General features: G+C 42.6%; 1 protein-coding gene and 1 long non-coding RNA gene across 5 annotated transcripts in view; one reads left to right on the forward strand and one right to left on the reverse strand.

The window, feature by feature from the left end:
• The window catches only part of MYOM1 (myomesin 1), a 156,103-nt gene that overhangs the window by 106,806 nt on the left and 31,283 nt on the right, over nt 1-18,014 (forward strand). For all 3 annotated transcript variants that reach the window (XM_068237221.1, XM_068237223.1, XM_068237222.1), the window contains 8 exons: nt 3,406-3,590; nt 6,393-6,507; nt 9,492-9,651; nt 11,110-11,216; nt 14,407-14,451; nt 15,122-15,258; nt 16,133-16,277; nt 17,238-17,297. In XM_068237221.1, the coding sequence (XP_068093322.1) occupies nt 3,406-3,590; nt 6,393-6,507; nt 9,492-9,651; nt 11,110-11,216; nt 14,407-14,451; nt 15,122-15,258; nt 16,133-16,277; nt 17,238-17,297 (954 nt within the window). The remainder of the gene's footprint in view (nt 1-3,405; nt 3,591-6,392; nt 6,508-9,491; nt 9,652-11,109; nt 11,217-14,406; nt 14,452-15,121; nt 15,259-16,132; nt 16,278-17,237; nt 17,298-18,014) is intronic.
• Nucleotides 9,443-12,168, reverse strand: LOC137518850 (uncharacterized). Of its 2 annotated transcripts, none has more exons than XR_011020912.1 (3): nt 11,898-12,168; nt 10,711-10,772; nt 9,443-9,629 (listed from the first exon to the last, which is right to left on the reverse strand). It is a non-coding gene; the product is annotated as an uncharacterized lncRNA (long non-coding RNA). The 2 variants fall into 2 exon arrangements; XR_011020910.1 differs by having other exon boundaries at nt 11,876-12,168.

Raw genomic sequence — 18,014 nt, forward strand, 5'->3', positions numbered from 1 at the left:
ATTCAATATATTCACTCAGTTTACTTTATACTAGATAGGTTTGGTAAAAGTGGATGAAAAAGATTGTATTGTTAGTAGCCCCCTTTTACTGTAGTTGCTAGGGTAAAAGATTTAAGGTAGCCATACACTGGTCGATTTGCCATCAGATCGACCAACAGACAGATCCCTCTCTGATCGAATCTGATCAGATAGGGATCGTATGGCTGCCTTTACTGCAAACAGATTGTGAATCGATTTCAGCCTGAAACCGATTCACAATCTGCTGAGCTGCCGCCTGTCCCCCCCCTTCCCCCCCGACATACATTACCTGAGGTTGGCTCCCGGGCGTGCTGTCCCCGTCATGTGGCACCTCCGGCTTCGGCATCCGCATTTAACTTACGCTATCACACCAGTGACAGCGGAAGTTCAAATAGAGCGCCCTCTATTTGTACTTTCGCTGTCACTGGCGTGAAGTTATACGAGGATGCCAGAGGTGCCATGACGGGAGCAGTGACGGACGGGATGCCCGGGAGCCAGCCTCAGGTAATGTATACCTGCGTCGAAAGGCCCCCGAATCGTATGTCGCAAGCAACGTGCTCCCTACCCGTGGGCGATCTACGGTAATTTCCCACACGCCGCGATCGACAGACCGATTGATATCAGGAGGAAATCAATCGGTCGAGTGCGTTTAGCGTGAATTATTTGACAGCAGATTCGATCCCAGTGATCGAATCTGCTGTCGATCGGCGGGAAATCGGGCCAGTGTATGGCCAGCTTTAGATTAGGTTACTGGAAAAGGTTAACCTCTTAAGGACCACGGGCTTAAACCCCCCTAAAGACCAGGCCATTTTTAACAAATTGGGCCACTGCAGCTTTGAGGGTTCGCTGCAGGGCCGTACAACTCAGCACACAAGTGATTCCCCCCCCCCCCCTTTTCTGCCCTGTTGGTGGTCTCTCATCCCTGCTTGGATGTTTGTTTATTTTTTTATCAATATTTATTTCCTTATTTTTTTTATAAATATCTGTATTTTTTTTTTTTTACTCTCACTCCCTCCCCCCATCAGCCAATTACAGCGATCGGCGGATCACTTTTGTGCCACCCAGGGGGACAGCCGTGTCACACGGCTGTCCCCAGTACAGCGCTGCCTTAGATTGCAGATTAGTTATTAGACGGTGGTCTTGCCGTCTAACAGTCTCCTAGCGGCGATCGATGCTGGGAGACTGATGGCGGAGCATCGGCGCACAATCTCCTGCAAAACATGCCCCCAGGACTTTACACCAATCGGTGTTAGGCGGTCCTGGGGCTGGAGCCGCGTCAATGCCCATTGGCGTGATGTGGTCGCCTAGTGGTTAAAGGACCACTAAAACCTAGTCAGACCACTAAAACCTAGTCAGATTTTCGCTACCTACTGTGACTACAACACAGAAAAAAATATGTATAGTGCATTTTACTTTGCATTTTAATCTATACTCTCTATGTATGTATAGTCAATTTTTTTTTTCATCAGGAAGGAGTTGTATGTTAAGAGAGTTGGTTAGAATTAGATAAGATTCACAAATTGTATACCTGAAATACCAGAGTATTGACAATAGGATTGTAGATCCTGTGTAGGTAACAAATACATATGTCCCCTAGTGTCTTTGTAAGGTTAGGGATAGGAATAAAGCTATGTTTTTTTCTATACTTAGGATTGGAGTCATAGTTAAATTTAGGTTAGGGATGAGACTATAGTTTAAGAATGAGGTTCAGAGCTAATTGTCCACTAGGATTGCTAGTTTTGATTAAATTATTCCACCGGGAGTCAGAAATATTCTGTCTACCAAGTGTCTCTGTTTAATTCACCAACGCATGAAATAAAAGATATTCACCTACAAATCCCCCCAAAAAGTTATCACATTTGCAACAAAGCATAACAGGAGCAGTGATACTTGGATGGGACAGATCACAGGAACTGGAGATCAAACATTTTGCTATTTTTCCTTTGAATTTCATTTGACCTGATACAGTGCAATGCAATAGGTGTCTCTTATGATCCATCCTAAAGCTGGCACTCTATCTGTGATTGCTTTGAAAATCACTAACAATCTTTTAAAAATGGGATAAAGAATAGTATTATGCTGGGCATACACAGCTCCTTTTTGAGCCATTAAGATGGCTCGATAGATAATTTCCGACATGTCCGATCTCCTCGTTTCGCCGCTCGATTCCAGATAGCAGTGCATGGAAAAAGATAAGAAAAACAAGATAAGAGAATTGACTGCGGAATCGAGTGGCGAAACGATCGAACGAGAGAATAAAAAACGAGTTGTGTATGCCCAGAATAAGAGACGCATTAGTTATCCTCTATACAAAGGCAGTTACCCTCCAACTGACTGTATCTCTTCCCTGTTCAAGGTCATATCTTTGATGACCTTAGAATGCTCCTCCATACAGAATGTATTTATAGAAGGAGGTAAACAGTCCACAACGTGACTGGCAGTAGCTGCTGTGCACTCAGAGGTGCTTATGTGAGTCAGGGTAAAAATATTTTCTGCCTCCAATAAGGGGGATTATTATGTATTGGTAAATGGGGGTGTAGACCCCCTGTTTAATTACATATTACAGCACCAATGTTTAAGAAGCCAATGGATGTTTTTTAGGGCCATTTCTAGGGCTGGCTGCTAGTATCCACCCATGGCGTTTACCACTTGGAATCCACCACATAGTGATGGTATTGTCATTGAGATGAATGGGAGTGTTCGTTTCACATCATCGAGCATTGCCTGTGTTTAATAAAGTGCCACGATCCATTGAAATTCCTAGAACGCTACATGTTCTGGCGTCCGTTATGTTCTAGCCACTGGGGCTCAAAAGTAATGGAAGGACAAATTAATGGCAAACAATCTTAAATGCTTCTCTGTGCGGTAGCAAAAAAGTGTTTGGCTAAGGCAAAACGAGCCGCAATTAGCCGAACATGTAAAGCAGGCCTAAAGCAAATCAAACCTGGAACGTGACAAGAGTATCCTTTAAAATGGCTACTTTTCTACCAGGGAATTTTGTAAATGTGAAACCCCTGTAATGTTATTTCTTATTTTTCCCTTACTATTAACGGAAATATTATATATTGATTGTTAGATGTCATCTTCTGCTGCTGAGCAACATTACATCATCAAAAATATACCTACAAGCACTATTTTTACATGCATGTAATGTAGGCAAATAACTGTTGCAACACGTATATTAATCCAGGAAATGAATCATACATTTGCATACCTGTCACAGTCAGATGTCCATGATTTCAGGAGAACAGGGTCCAAAATCAAACATAACAGTTACAGGTGCTTTGTTGAAAACACGTCTTCCAAGGAGAAAAGCTAAGGAACGGCAAAGACTTTTCTTTGTACATTGAATTGTATTGAATCATACACTAATTATCTAACCATCAGGACCCCCTCATGAACTCACGCTCACGGAGGTCAGAAGCAGCTCCTTGGTTCTTCTATGGAAGACTCCAGTCTACACAGGCCGGACTCCAGTTACCGGATTTTATGTGGACGTTAAAGAAGCTGATGCCCCAGACGAGAACTGGATAAGTGTCAATGAGAAACTAACTCCAAACACTTACCTCAAGGTATTCTTAAAATGTGTATACTAATTGTAACGATTGTGGAACTATCTCCGTGATCAGCGCACAAGGAGCGCGCTGACACGGCGGAAGTCTTCCACAAGCGTAGGGAAGGAGAGTACCCAGCTTTGGTGCAAGCACCAGTAGAGGGAAATTCCCACCGGCAGATGGAGCTGTGGAGTCCAGAGGATTAAAACCCTCTGCACGGCCACAAATGCCAGATGAGAATTGTCCGAATTGCAACAATGCAGGACAAGACAGCCCTTAAAGAGAAGAGAACAGAGATAGGCTAAATGTGTGTTCCCCAATCTAGTCGCCACCCAGCGACGGTGAACACACATTCGCAGAAACAAAGTATGAACGCGATCGCGAGAGAGGCGATCGCCAGAAGTGACACAAGACTGACCAGAACAGAACACAAGAGTAGCAAAGGCGCAGCAAACGACAATGAGAAAATAATGAAAATAACAAACGCTAGCTAAACGTGAACACCGCACTCATTCGCAACCGCGAACACGTTTACAGCGCGATCTCCGCATGTTTAGCACAACAGAGACAAGCACGCCTGACTAACCACCGACAGACAAACACGAAACAAAGAACGCGAGCGCTTGCATAACGGTTACCTCACCGAGCCTACAACAAGCGTTCTTATCAGACAAGACAGACAAACGGAAAACAGGAATATGAAAGGAAAGATCCACTGCTCTTTCCATCAGAGCGAGTGCGATCTGGGTTCAGAAACAAGATAGGGAAGATCCACTGCTCTTTCCGCCAGAGCGAGTGCGATCCGAGTTCAGGAACAAGAAAGCAGATCAGAAGGATCCACAGCCGCTACCGCTAGGGGCTAGTGCGATCCAAGCACGACAGACAGATGAGATAGCAGGGAGCAACCGCTGCTCCAGCTTACACTCCAAGAACAAAGATCAGAAGGATCCACAGCCGCTACCGCTAGAGGCTAGTGCGATCCAAACAAGACAGACAGATGAACAGAAGGGGCCACCAGTAGCGACCGCTGCTCTGGTTAGCACCCCAGACAGACATAACGATTTCCTGACAACCACCGTTGGTGACAGGACAATCACAACAGAGAGGCAATACAGACAAAACAGATAGCAAGCTAACTGCACTAGGGAAGCTGCCTAGTGCAGTCCCAAGAATTACTCTAAGATAACATTAACAAGCAATAGCATGGCTGCCACTCTAGGAGTGTTTCCACAAACCATGAAGGAATGACCAGCAAAGGACTCTGGGAAACATAGCTCTTTATACTGCCAGCCTACACAGGAGTTAGCTGGGTGATTTGCATAACCAATGTATGCAAATTCCTCAGCAGCAGAGCAGATCAGAAACTTGCAAAGGAAAGACAGGTCTCTCTTCCAGAGACCTGCAGCCCACAGACTAGAGGAATGGTCAAACAGCTGTCTGCCTGTGCAGCCAGCTGAGCGGATCATTACACTAATGATTATTCAGGATGTGATTTATTAAAGACACCAGAAATGAGAGGAATATGGAGGCTGACTTAGTATTTCCTTTCAGGTGTCCTTTAAGATATTTTAAAACCTTTATTTGTAAATATTTTTACTCAACTGACCTTCTCCAACAAGAATATGACCAGCTTTGCGCTAGTACTCCAGCACTGAAATGTTGATGGGATACTGTACTTAGCTTCTTTTATGACCAGGTCCTTTATTACATTACCTAGCTCACAGCTAAACATGACTACTAGGGATGGTCACATTTTGCACACAAAGTTATTCAGCTTTAAATTGTTGAATTTCACCTTGGTGGGATGTGATTGGTCAATTTTCAAGTTGCATACATTTGCATACAGAATTTGAATGATTGCATCTCAGTGACCATTCCTAATAACTATGAAAAAAGCTCTGGTAGTTAATGTATTGAAAAAGCATCATTGAAAGGCAGTAGGCACAGCCTTCTGATTTAGACCATAATGCATTGCAATAGGCTAAAGGTGGCCACACACCATGCAATTAAAAGATCCAATTTTACACCAATTTGATAAATACAATTGGTTGTCACAAAAAATCAAAAGTTTTTTTGTGTTCAATCGAGAAATCCGATCGAATTTACTTTTTTTCTTTTTTTTTTTAATTGGACATATTGGAAAATTCAGATCAATTTTATTTAGAATTGTATGGTGTGTGATATATTGTATTCAACAGAAAAAAATTGTATGTAACTATTTATTACATTTTACTCTCAATTTTTTCTAACCAACCAATTTTTAAGGAGTTTACAATCTTTTATCCCAAAATTGCGGCAATCTCGAAAATATGTGTGTGGTACCTCGAAGATTCTGATCAAAACTCCTGATCAATGTGAAAATTGGATCGGAATGCTCGAATAGAGTCAAAATAAAAAAAATTGTAAAAGCCTTCTCATTCAGACCATGTATTGCATTAGGTAAAGCCTTTGGACTTAGACCATAATGCATTGCAGCTCAAATAATTACAGCTATCCTATTGTTTCTGCACGTTACAACTTGTGTTTCAATCTCGACAGGCCAAGCCTTCTGATTTAGGCCATAAAGCTTTGCTACACAGAGTGTCTCTATCTAATAATAAACATATATGAAATTTTGATTTGTGATATTTACCGTAATATTTTCTTTATTAAAAATAGATATTTAAAAGAAACTTAAAGGAAACCAGAGACGAGATTTAATAAAAGTTTTATACATACCTGGAGTTTCCTGGAGCCATATAGATACTTATGTACTTTTGTACGTTTGAAAAGGACGCACTATAAGATGGAATTACATTAAATATGACTTTTGTATTCCAGGTCCAAAACCTTAACGATGGCACTCGATACGTGCTGAGGGTGAGAGCCGTGAACCAGGCTGGTGTTGGCAAAGCATCTGATCTAACGGATCCTGTCCTCGCACAGACCAAACCAGGTTCTTATTATTTTCCTTGATTAATGTTTTAATTAGGTACACTAGTAATGAGTACCTGCCGTCCGCCCAGGGGCGCCTCTAGCCATTTTGTCACTCCAGGCAAGAAAGCCTGTGGCGCCTCCCCGGCAACCTCCCCCGTGTCACAAAAAAATAATCATAACACATCAGCGTTTCACCAGAAAATAATCGTAATGTGGCAGCATTTCACCAGAAAATAATCGTAATGCAGCAATGTTTCACCAGAAAATAATCATAATGTGGCAGCGTTTCACCAGAAATGACACTTATTGTGCCAGCATTTCACTAGAAAAATAAATGAAAATGCGGCAGCGTTTCATTAGATAGTACACAATGCAGGTAGCGTTTCACCAGAAAATACACGTAACGTGGGCAGCGTTTTACCAGAAATTACACAAAGCCAGGGTTCCACTTTTATGAAGCAAAAAGGGGGAGAAAAGGAGGCACAAGGGGGGACAGAAGGAGGCACTGGGGGACTGAAGAAGGCACACAGGGGGACATAGGGAGGCACAGGGGGACAGAAGGAGGCACAAGGGTCAGAAGAAGTCACAAAGGAGGACAGAAGGAGACACAGGGGGACAAAAGAAGGCATGGTGGGGGACAGAATGAGACATAAAGGAGGACAGAAGGAGGCACAGGAGGAGAGAAGGAGGTACACAGAGAGGCAGCGGGATGTACAGGGGGTCAGAATAAGGCATGAAAGCCAGAAGGAGGCACAAAATAGGACAGAATGAGGCACAAAATAGAATAGAAAGAGGCACACAGGGGGGCAGAAGGTGGCACAAACGGGGCAGAAGGAGGCACAATGGGGGACAGATTGAGGCACAGGGGGACTGAAGGAGGCAGACAGGGGGACTGAAGGAGGCACACAGTGGGACTGAAGGAGGCACACAGGGGGACTGAAGAAGGCACAAAGGGGGGCAGAAGGAGGCACACAGGGGACAGTAAAAAGCACAAAGGGGGGAGAAGGAGGCACAGGGGGACAGAGGTGGCACATAGGGACTGATAAGGCAAAGGGAGACAGAATGAGGCACAAAGGGAGACAGGAGTTACATGAGGACAGAAGGAGGCAGAGTGGGACTGAAGAAGGAACAGGGGGCAGAAGTAGTGCAAGGGGACATAAGGAGGCATAGGGGGACAGAAGGAGGCACAAAGGGGCACAGAAGGAGGCAGAGGTGGCACAGGGGGACTGAAGGAGGCACAAAAGGTAGACAGGAGGCATAAAGGGAGACAGAGGGACAAACAGGGGGTTAGACATGGCACAAAGGACCGAAGGAGGCACAAGGAGACAGAAGGAGGCACAAAAGAGGCAGAAGGTGGCACAAAGGGGGGGAAAAGGATGCACAGAGGGACACAGTGGCAGCTGCCTGCAACTTGCGCTAAGCAGATGCAGCAGAAGCAAGTAATAGAACACCCATGGGGCAGGGGGAAAGGCTTCATTCAGGGGGTGGGGCTTAATCCTGAAACATGGCGCCCCCAGGACAAATGGCAATCTAGGCAATGGCCTGTACTGCCTATGTCTAGAGGCGCCCCTGCGTCCGCCTAAATATTTACTAGACAAATGACATGGGCCCTGATTCACTAAACTCTGCAGTGCACAGACAGTGCATGTAAAGTTTACCTGTTGTAGTTTTCTTTTGTATTTGATTCTGGTACGATCCCAGTCTGATCCCAGTATTTATAACTTTGAACTCTGATGCAAAGTTCCCAGCGAAGCAATTATAGAGAATGGCAGAAATTTGGTGAATGGATGTCAGAATAGACAAGGACACATGCCGGAGGCATTCCCTACCAGTACCCTGAGATGCGGCTTGTGATGGCTTCATGTTGTTTTGGTCCTCACGCCACCAAATGTATACTGTGTCCACAGTCCCATAGACTTCTCTAGGCTTTTGTTTTCCCAGAAGCAAACAAGAGTGAGGCAGGGGTCACACCTGCTAGATGCGGGTAAAATGTATGTTGTGCACCACCATGATCATCATTGAAGTCATTGCCTGCAGAATTGTCAGAATTTTTTTTTTTTTGCATTCCATCAGCGTAGTTTTTTTCCCCCGTAATAAATCGAAAAGCTTTCTGATTTTTTTCTGAACGACCCGCGCATTCTTGCAGAGTGCCAGAAACTCTGAAATCATTCGTAAAAACGTGGGGAGCAAGTGTGATCCCTGCCATACTCAGAAAAAAACACCCCGCATTGTAAGTGAAGCTTTTCTGTGGCATCAATTGGTAAACAGGTGAATAGTTTTCTTATATGGTTGTGAATGGTCTTATGCTTTAACAGAGGCGGGACAAGGTCCTCCAGCACCCAAGGCTGAGACACCAAAGTGCGCCCCTCCATACCTCCCACCCCAGCTGTCACACACTGATTGCTATTAGACTAAGAGGGCCACAGGGCCCACAACCTCCCCAACACCTTAATATCTAGTTATCTGGCTTGCAGTCACTGCTATGTATTCCCTTTTCTTATTGATTTCTGCTTCATACACAATTAGGAATGACAACTGAATGAATTCTGCGCCCCCTCCTACACTGCGCCCTGAGGCTGGAGCCTCTCCAGCCTATGCTTCAGCCCGGCCCTGTGCTTTAATGTATACTGGCAATTCTGTATGCAACTGAGATATTCAATCATATGCACATTTTCTTGCATGCAAATTGTCCGCAGCTTGAAATTAGGCCGGTCAATTTCATCAGGATGTGGCTCACTGCCAAGCTGCATACAGTGTACATTACATTTGCATGCAAGTCAGAAAAATCAGCATTTCATTGACTATCATGAACTGCAACCACACCTCACTCAACCACTTGCTTTACGGTGGGCAGGGCTAAGACTAGGGATTAGTTGTTTGCATTATGCTTTGCCTTTGCTGTGCAGTAACGAAATTACAGTTACCGAATGATTTCACTGGTATTTATCTGGACATTTCTGTGTGTACTGTGTTTAATGCTGTATACTAATTCTGAATCTGTAGGTACCAAAGAAGTGGTGGTGGAGGTGGATGATGACGGGGTCATTTCACTGAACTTCGAATGTGATCAGCTAACTCCAGACTCCAAGTTTGTGTGGTCCAAGAATTATGAACAAATAGAAGATGATTCATCCAGAGTATCTATTGAGACCAAAGGCGGCAAGTGAGTAGGTTTGGTTTTGAGCAAGAGACAGATCTCATCTTATTGATCATTTACAACGTTCAAAGTGGACATTAGGTTCTGAGCTGGCACACACTTTCAATTAAAATTGGCCAATCACTGACCAATTTTACCATCTTCATGTAGTATGAGTGGCAATAGATTTTGTGTAGGTAAACCCTCACACTTCATAGACGTGGTAAAATTGGTCAGGGATTGGCCAATCATAATTGAAAGTGTGTACCAGGCTTTACGATCAATATCCAAAGTCTATACTTAGCTTAACCACTTCAGCCCACAGGTGTTTTCACCTTCAGGACACAAGCTATTTCCCCCGTCAGCGCTCCTCCCATTCATTTGTCAATAACTTTATCACTACTCATCACACGTAAATGATCTAGATCCTGTTTTGTCTGCCACAAATTAAGTTTTTTGTGAGCGATACTTATTTTCAGTAATTACTTTATTTTCTATGCATTTTGAAGGCAAATACACACACAAAAAAGAAAAAATACACTATTTCTCCAATTCCACCCCCTATAGTTTTAAAATAAGCAATGCTACAATAAATAAAACCCACCCATTGTATTTGCCCATTAGTCCCGGCTCTCACAACATTTAAATTATGTCCCTAGTACAAGGAATGGCAACAATATATTATTTGGAAATAAAGGTGTATTTTTTCTGGGGGGGTTTTTTGTCTCCCATCAATTGCAAGTCCTTATCTACTAAAATTAAAATAATTAAACCACTTCCAAAGCCCCCTCCCCCAGTTAGCAAGCAAACAATTTAAAATAAAAAAAAAACAAGCAACAAAAAAAATCCATTAATAGTTGCCTTAGGGACTTTTTTTTATTATGTATGTCATGAGAGCATTTACCGTGGTACCGCTGTTTGCAAACTGGATGAGAATTTTCGTCCAGGTTGCCTTTAGCTGCGCCTATCTGGACAAATATACTCGTCCAGATAGGTTTAAGTGGTTAATGTCTCCCCTTACAGTAAAGGATCCCGGCAAGTAACATCATTTAGCTATGTTCTGTATTATGCATGTTGATATTTTACCGTTGTCATTCAGGACTCCTCCTTTCTCATCTGTACCATCTGTATCTATTTTGTGTTTCAATCTGTAATCAATGAAGTATAGATTATTTTTCTTTTCAAATATTTTTCATTTAGTTTCATTATAAACCTATAAACTGCAGAATAAGTATAAACATTTTAATGTAAAGCATTGTACCACACTTTTGTGTGTAAAGATTTCTGGTTACAGTTCTGAATTTTTATGTTGCAATTGCCGATAGGTTTTCACTAGACTATTGGAATAGAAGCATTTTTTTTCCAGATTTTTGGAGTGAAACTTCCAATGTAAAACGTATTCTATCAATGAGATTTGAGAGGCACCTTATTAGGGAAGTGTTTAAACTACATCTCTTATTTTTAAATATACTAATTTTCTTCTAGGACAAAGATGAGCTTCAAAGATCCTTCATTAGAAGATCTCGGCATTTACTCCTGTGTTGTTACTGAGACTGATGGCGTTTCTTCCAGCTATACACTAGATGAAGATGGTACTACAGGCTTTTACTAGGGTTCTTATGTTCCTATTGCAATATGATCTGTGTGTTGACACATAGGCTCCGACAAGTAAAAGTAGGATTCAAATTATGAGTATGGAATTAAGCTTTTCTTGGATAACCTCTTTGTGCCTAAAATCATTATGAACTGGTAAAAGCGTACTACATACCTGTTAGTAGTATAGTAATCATCAACCACATATGGCAAAATGGATTCTTGTATATTGCTAGAGCATAGGCTCCGCCTGTCTCCTCCTCATGTAGGTCATGTGAGCTATGCATATTTGGGAGTCACTCTTACATCGATATTTAAGATGATGGGGTTTGGAATTCACCACAATTTCATTTAAAAAAAAAATATAATGACTGGAGGGTCTATTTCATAAATGAGTTTACCAAGGAAGAAGGCAAAGCCCTTAATCCTGTAGAGAGCTGGGCTCCACTTTTGCCAGTAGAGGGCACAGAGTTACATGGTACTGCTGATGACAGCCTTAAAGGGGCACTATGGGTAAATAACTGGTTATAATATCATTTAATATAAACTATGTGCAATTGTAGCAATGTTTAACACATATATTGTGGCAGAATAAGAGTCTATTTCAGTATTACAGTACACTTAGTTACAGATGAGTCGCGTCGGCAGAGGAAATTACCTGACGCCAAATCAGCACATACCATTGTGCAGTAGGAGGCAGCGTATCAGCTGTTTGAGCTGATGTTTTAATCCCCCCTTTGATATTTCGTGAGAGGATTCCTCCAACTACTAACGGCACATCCGAGCAGTTTTACTACTCATCTAAGCCGATGAAAATAATGCAGGACACAGCTACATTGCAGAGAGCTGGTCTCCACAGCAACGGACAACAATATGTGTCCGTTCCTGAGCCAGCTGGGATGCCTCAGCCAGGAGCATTTTTTCATCAGAGCCGTACGTCAATGTCCTGAGACGTACGGCGCCTTAGATGAGTAGTAAAACTGCTCGGGTGAGCTGTTAGTAGTTGGAGGAATCCTCTCACGAAATATCAAAGGGGGGTTTAAAACATCAGTTCAAACAGCTGATACGCTGCCTCCTACTGCACAATGGTATGTGCTGATTTGGTGTCAGGTAATTTCCTCTGCCGAATCGTCTCATCTGTAGCTAAGGGTGATGTAATACTGAAATAGACTTTTATTCTGCCACAATATATGTGTTAAACACTGCTACAATTGCACATATTTTATATTGAATGATGTTATAGCCAGTTATTTAAAGAGACTCTGAAGCGAGAATAAATCTCGCTTCAGAGCTCATAGTTAGCAGGGGCACATGTGCCCCTGCTAAACCGCCGCAATAGCTCAACGGGGGTCCCTTGACCCCCAAACCCCCCACTGCGACACTTGGTCGCAGACTTGGTCGTGATTTATTGCTTCCTGGAGGCAGGGCTAAGGGCTGCAGCCCTGCCTCCAGTCGCGTCTATCAGCGGCGCATCGCTGCCTCTCCCCCGCCCCTCTCAGTGAAGGAAGACTGAGAGGGGCGGGGGAGAGGCGGAGATACGCGCTGACAGACGCGCGTGGGGCAGGGCTGCGGCGGTTATCCCTGCCCCAACCAGGAAGCGCTCCCCCGCATTACAGAGGGGATTTGGGGGATCAGGGACCCCCGTTAAGCCGCAGGATAGCGGCGTTTTAGCAGGGGCACACATGCCCCTGCTAACTCTGAGGTCTGAAGCGAGATTTATTCTCGCTTCAGACTCTCTTTAACCATAGTGCCCCTTTAAGTGTAACTCCACTTTCATGAAGTTAAGACTGATATCCATTACAATGATTTAGAAAATGTATCTTATGTGTCTGCAGCTGCCTGACTGTGCTTGGCCTGATAACACAAGAGAATGGACTTGGGTGGTGTGAAGTGGTAACATAAGCTGTTAACACACATTTGGTATTTGTACTGTATATTTCTGCTGGTGATAATACTCCCTTCTCACAAAAAGGAAACATGCACTGGAAAACACAGGAATTGGGGGGCCGGGGCTGCTCCTGCACCAATTGGCAGACTGTAGACTGTAGACATGTTTACAAGAAAGAATAATTTAGTTGTTTTGGCATGTCTGGAGAATCATAGCTTGGTTCAGTCTTTTCTTTTTATAAGAGGAGATTAAGAAAAGGTGTTAGTATCCATGGTATACACCATGGGCGTAACAATCACCCCTGGGACCCCTGCCATCGCAGGGCCCCTCCTCCTCCCTCTCTACAACCGCAGGTGCAGTCAATTGGCAAAAGAAAAGCCCCATTCGCTCTGTGACCTCCTCCCACCATGCAGAGTAGCAAGACCATTTGTAATTTCTTCCTGTTTCCCAATCATGTGACCCTTATGTGGTTTGGGGACGAAGGGGGTCCCATGCTATCATTTTGCAGGAGGGCCCTATTAAGTCTAGTTACGCCTCTGGTATGCAGGTATGTTATGTCAGTTTTTCACCAAATGTGGAGTTTTACGTTGAAGCAAAAACAAAGTCTACACACATTAGAACACAGACAGGAAATCATTATCGAGTTTGTAAGAGCACAGTAGCATTTTACAACCGAGGAGGAAAGGAATTACAAAAAAATGTTTTCTTTTTAACCAAATAATTTACTCTGCTCATTATGTAATCCACTCTTTTTTCTATCTATCTATCTATCTATCTATCTATCTATCTATCTATCTATCTATCTATCTATCTATCTATCTATCCATGTATCTATCTATCTATCTATCCATGTATCTATCTATCTATCTATCTATCTATCTATCTATCCATGTATCTATCTATCTATCTATCTATCTACCTATCTATTTATCTCTCTATCTATCTCTCTATCAATCTCTCTATCTATCTATGTATCTCTATCTATCTATCTATCTATCTATCTATCTATCTCTCTCTCTCTCTCTCTCTCTCTCTATCTATCTATCTATCTATCTATCTCTCTATCTATCTCTCTATCTATCTCTCTATCTCTCTATCTATCTCTCTATCTATCTATCTATCTCTCTATCTATCTCTCTATCTATCTATCTCTATCTATCTCTCTATCTATCTCTCTATATATCTCTCTATCAATCTCTCTATCTATCCATGTATCTATCTATCTATCTATCTATCTATCTATCTATCTATCTCTGTGTATCTTCTGATGCATAATGTAACTGTGTGTTTCGTCCCTACAGAGCTAAAACGCCTCTTGCAGCTCAGCTATGACAACAAATTCCCAGGTATGTCATCTCAACACTTTTACTTCAACACTAAACTAAACAGAACATCAAACAAGTCGGATCACTAAACAGCCACTGAGAGATATTCACAAGCTGATGACTCTACTAGATTCAGTTTTGGGGGGAGCCAGTTGTCTGGCCAAATAAAACCACCCAAATATGGGAAGAACATGCAAACTGAATACAGATAATGTGTTGGCTGGGACTTGGATCTATAGAACTAAAGGGTGACTATCAGGGGTGTAACTAGAGGGGAGCAACAATCACGGGGAGGTGCAGAGCTGTGGGGGCCCCTAACTACTAACCTTCCCTTCCTCCAATACAGGGGACTATACTTCACATCAGGTGTGTTTCTGGCTACACTTGTTATGGATGAAGATCATGATGGCCACACTTGTTTTATGACCCTTGTGAGATGGACCCCAAGGCCCTGTAGTGCACCAAGGGAAGACAAGGGAAGGGGTGTGAACAGTGCGGGGGCCCCATCAAAGTTTTGTTGGGGCCCCATGAATTGCAGCTACGCCACTGGTGACAGTGGTACAAAACATGGGCAGGGGGCATCAGGGGGGCATTAGGGTGTTGCATTATCCAAGGGGGAACCTTATATACAAGAGGAAGTTGATGCATTCTTAGTAAAATGTGTAACATTTTACTGTTTTCTTTTTTGCAGTTGTTCCTCTTAAGTCTGGCTTGGCTGTAGAGATTCTTGAAAAAGGACAAATACGGTTTTGGCTGCAGGCTGAGAAACTCTCTGGTAGCGCTAAGTGCAATTATGTGTTTAATGATACAGAGATCAAACATGGTGAGGTAAGTAAACACTGCATGCCTTGAGGCCCTGTTTCCACCTCTCCTGTTTTAATGTGTATGAACTTTGCATTAATTAGCAATGTACAGCATTCTGTACATTGTCCATGTGCACTTTTTACAGTAACTAAGCTGAGACTGTGTAGCTACAAGGAACTTGTCGAGGCTATGCCCCTGTCCCATTACCACCCACATGATACGATCAGGGAGGTGCTACAAGCCAACCTTTTCCTATCAGTACAGATCGCCTGACCTCCCCTGTTCTCTTCCTGTGCTGGTTAGAGATAAAATGCTTGTGGCCAGAACTGCAGCTATCTCATAATGATAAGAATCTGCTGTAACTGCAGTGCACATCACAGACAGTCTACCTGTATGCGGGTAGGCAGTGGGCGGGGCCAGTTATGTGCTTAGCGTTGAGAGCTGCTGCCTAATTAGGGAACATCCACTCTACTTGCAGCTGCAGGCTTTTTTGAATGAATCTTAGGCCTCATGACTGACTTTTCCACAGGGAATTTCTCTGGAATGGTTGCATCAGATGTGGAAATTGTGTAAGTATTGGCACAGTCTCTTATTGCTTTACTAATAATGAATAATCCAGTAGGCTGTGCACAGAAGCTTCAGTTTTAATATTTCCTATCAGAGTAATTCAGGAATTTCCCTAAATTATATTCAAGCTTTTCTTTTTATAACCTGCAGTTAGAGACATTGGAACAGTTGGATTTTTCTGTGATTTGAGAACTATTAAACTGGTATAAAATCTAGCCACCCTTCATCCTGCACTTGTATAATTTACATATATTTGCCTATCTCTGCTAGTCTATATTAGTGCCTTAAGCAATGTGCTGCCATTAAGTCATTGATCTTGTTTTACTTCAAGAAATACAAGATGAATTTGGATAGTAAGACCGGCATTGTGGAGATGATCATGGAGACACTGGAGGATGAAGATGAAGGAACCTTTACCTTCCAGCTACAGGATGGAAAGGCAACAAACCAGTCCAGTCTGGTGCTTATTGGTGATGGTGAGTTTGCAACCCAAGACTATACTGGTATAATTTATCCCCCTGGAAGATATGGTCAGGATCTTCATGGAGGGATGCTCCTGAAGGCCCGTACACACGCTAGGCTAAAGTTGGCTAAGAAAGCTGATAACAGCAGCCTCTGCTGATAATCCGGCATGTGTAGAGCAGTACCCAACTCCCAACGGCCCCTGGCCAGCAATCCGCCATGCCTGCAGGCTATACTTCTGTACAATCTCAGCTATCAGAACTGGATCCCTTTTGGACGACATCCATCTCGGGTGTGGACGACATCTATCCAGGGTGTGGACGGGAGTGAACGATCAGGTTTTTACTTGCACTGCGGACATTGACATCATTCTTGTCAATAATTAATTTATTATGAATTAAAATAGCAAAGCAAGCAAGACCAGGTAGAAACAGAAGAAACATGGCAATAAGGCCATATACAACACACATAGAATCCAGCAATGATGAGTAAACACAAGTAGAACTCATATACATAAGCAAACAACAATACTGGACTGGACACCAGCAGACACAATCTATAGTAATTACAAGTATACACAAGGTATTTGATGTACGCTGATTGCTGACGAGGAAGCTACAACTTTGGAGGCCATCTGCATTCATTGTAGACTGTTGCCTGAAGCTATCACAAAACAATTATTTTAAGCAATGAAAATCTGGTGACTGCACACAGCTTTACCAGCTAAATGCAGAATCCATGGTGTATGCATTTCTGTTTTTGAAGATAAACCGCTTTTCTAAACTATAAAATATAGATGTTTTTAGACAAAAGTAAGGTATGGGGTTGAATGTTGATAGAAGCATCCCTTTTCAGGTTAATGTAACCAAAAATGCATCGGCTTATTCCTGGTCTGCATCATTTTTGTGGCTCTCACTTGTGCTCATTATTATATGATTATTATTATCAATACTAACTTTATTTCTCTTTCACAGTGTTTGACAAGCTGCAGAAAGAAGCAAGATTCCAAAGACATGAATGGATACGGAAACAAGGTAATGAAATGAAGGCATATCTAGACATTTCATTCTGTTTCTCAGACAAGGTACATCTGCTGGAATATATACATTTTGCAATAACATTTCAGATAGATTTCATCTCCTTGATTAGAGCTTGTCTTACATTAGGATTTGCATACGATAAATATCTAGCTAGGAAAATGTTTATGAAAAGCAGGTTTGGTTTGCTTGTCTTGCCTTTTAATTTGTAAATTGTTATAGGTAATCTATCATGAAGTCTAAATGTAGGAAAAAACATTTTTATTATTGATATTATGGACAAGGAACAGAATAGTTTTTTATTACCTATGGCGTGACATCGGAAATTTGCGGTTTGACGCTGATCAGCGATGCTAAGAACTACCGACGGGAAAACGCCAGCGCTGGACAATTAAAAGCTCCCAGAAGGGTTGCAAAGTAATGCCCTGGAACGCTGTGTCTAATGTGCAAGGTGACATGAAAGTCAATAGACTTTCATGTTACCCCGCTTACCCCATCATAGGAGCGATCCGTCAAAACGCACAGATCAGTTCCTAGTGTGAAAGAGCCCTAATTGAGGAAAATTCTCCCTAATGGGAGACAGAAACAGCTGTAAAATCTCAAAGGAGGTTCCGAATGCTATCCACACTATCCTTAGGTAAAATAACCTTTTTTTTTATTGGCGTTCAGTATTAAATAACTGCTGATCAGGTTACCATTGTCTGACATCCTGCA

The sequence above is a fragment of the Hyperolius riggenbachi genome, chromosome 5, assembly GCF_040937935.1.
Source record: "Hyperolius riggenbachi isolate aHypRig1 chromosome 5, aHypRig1.pri, whole genome shotgun sequence".
NCBI lineage: Eukaryota > Metazoa > Chordata > Amphibia > Anura > Hyperoliidae > Hyperolius > Hyperolius riggenbachi.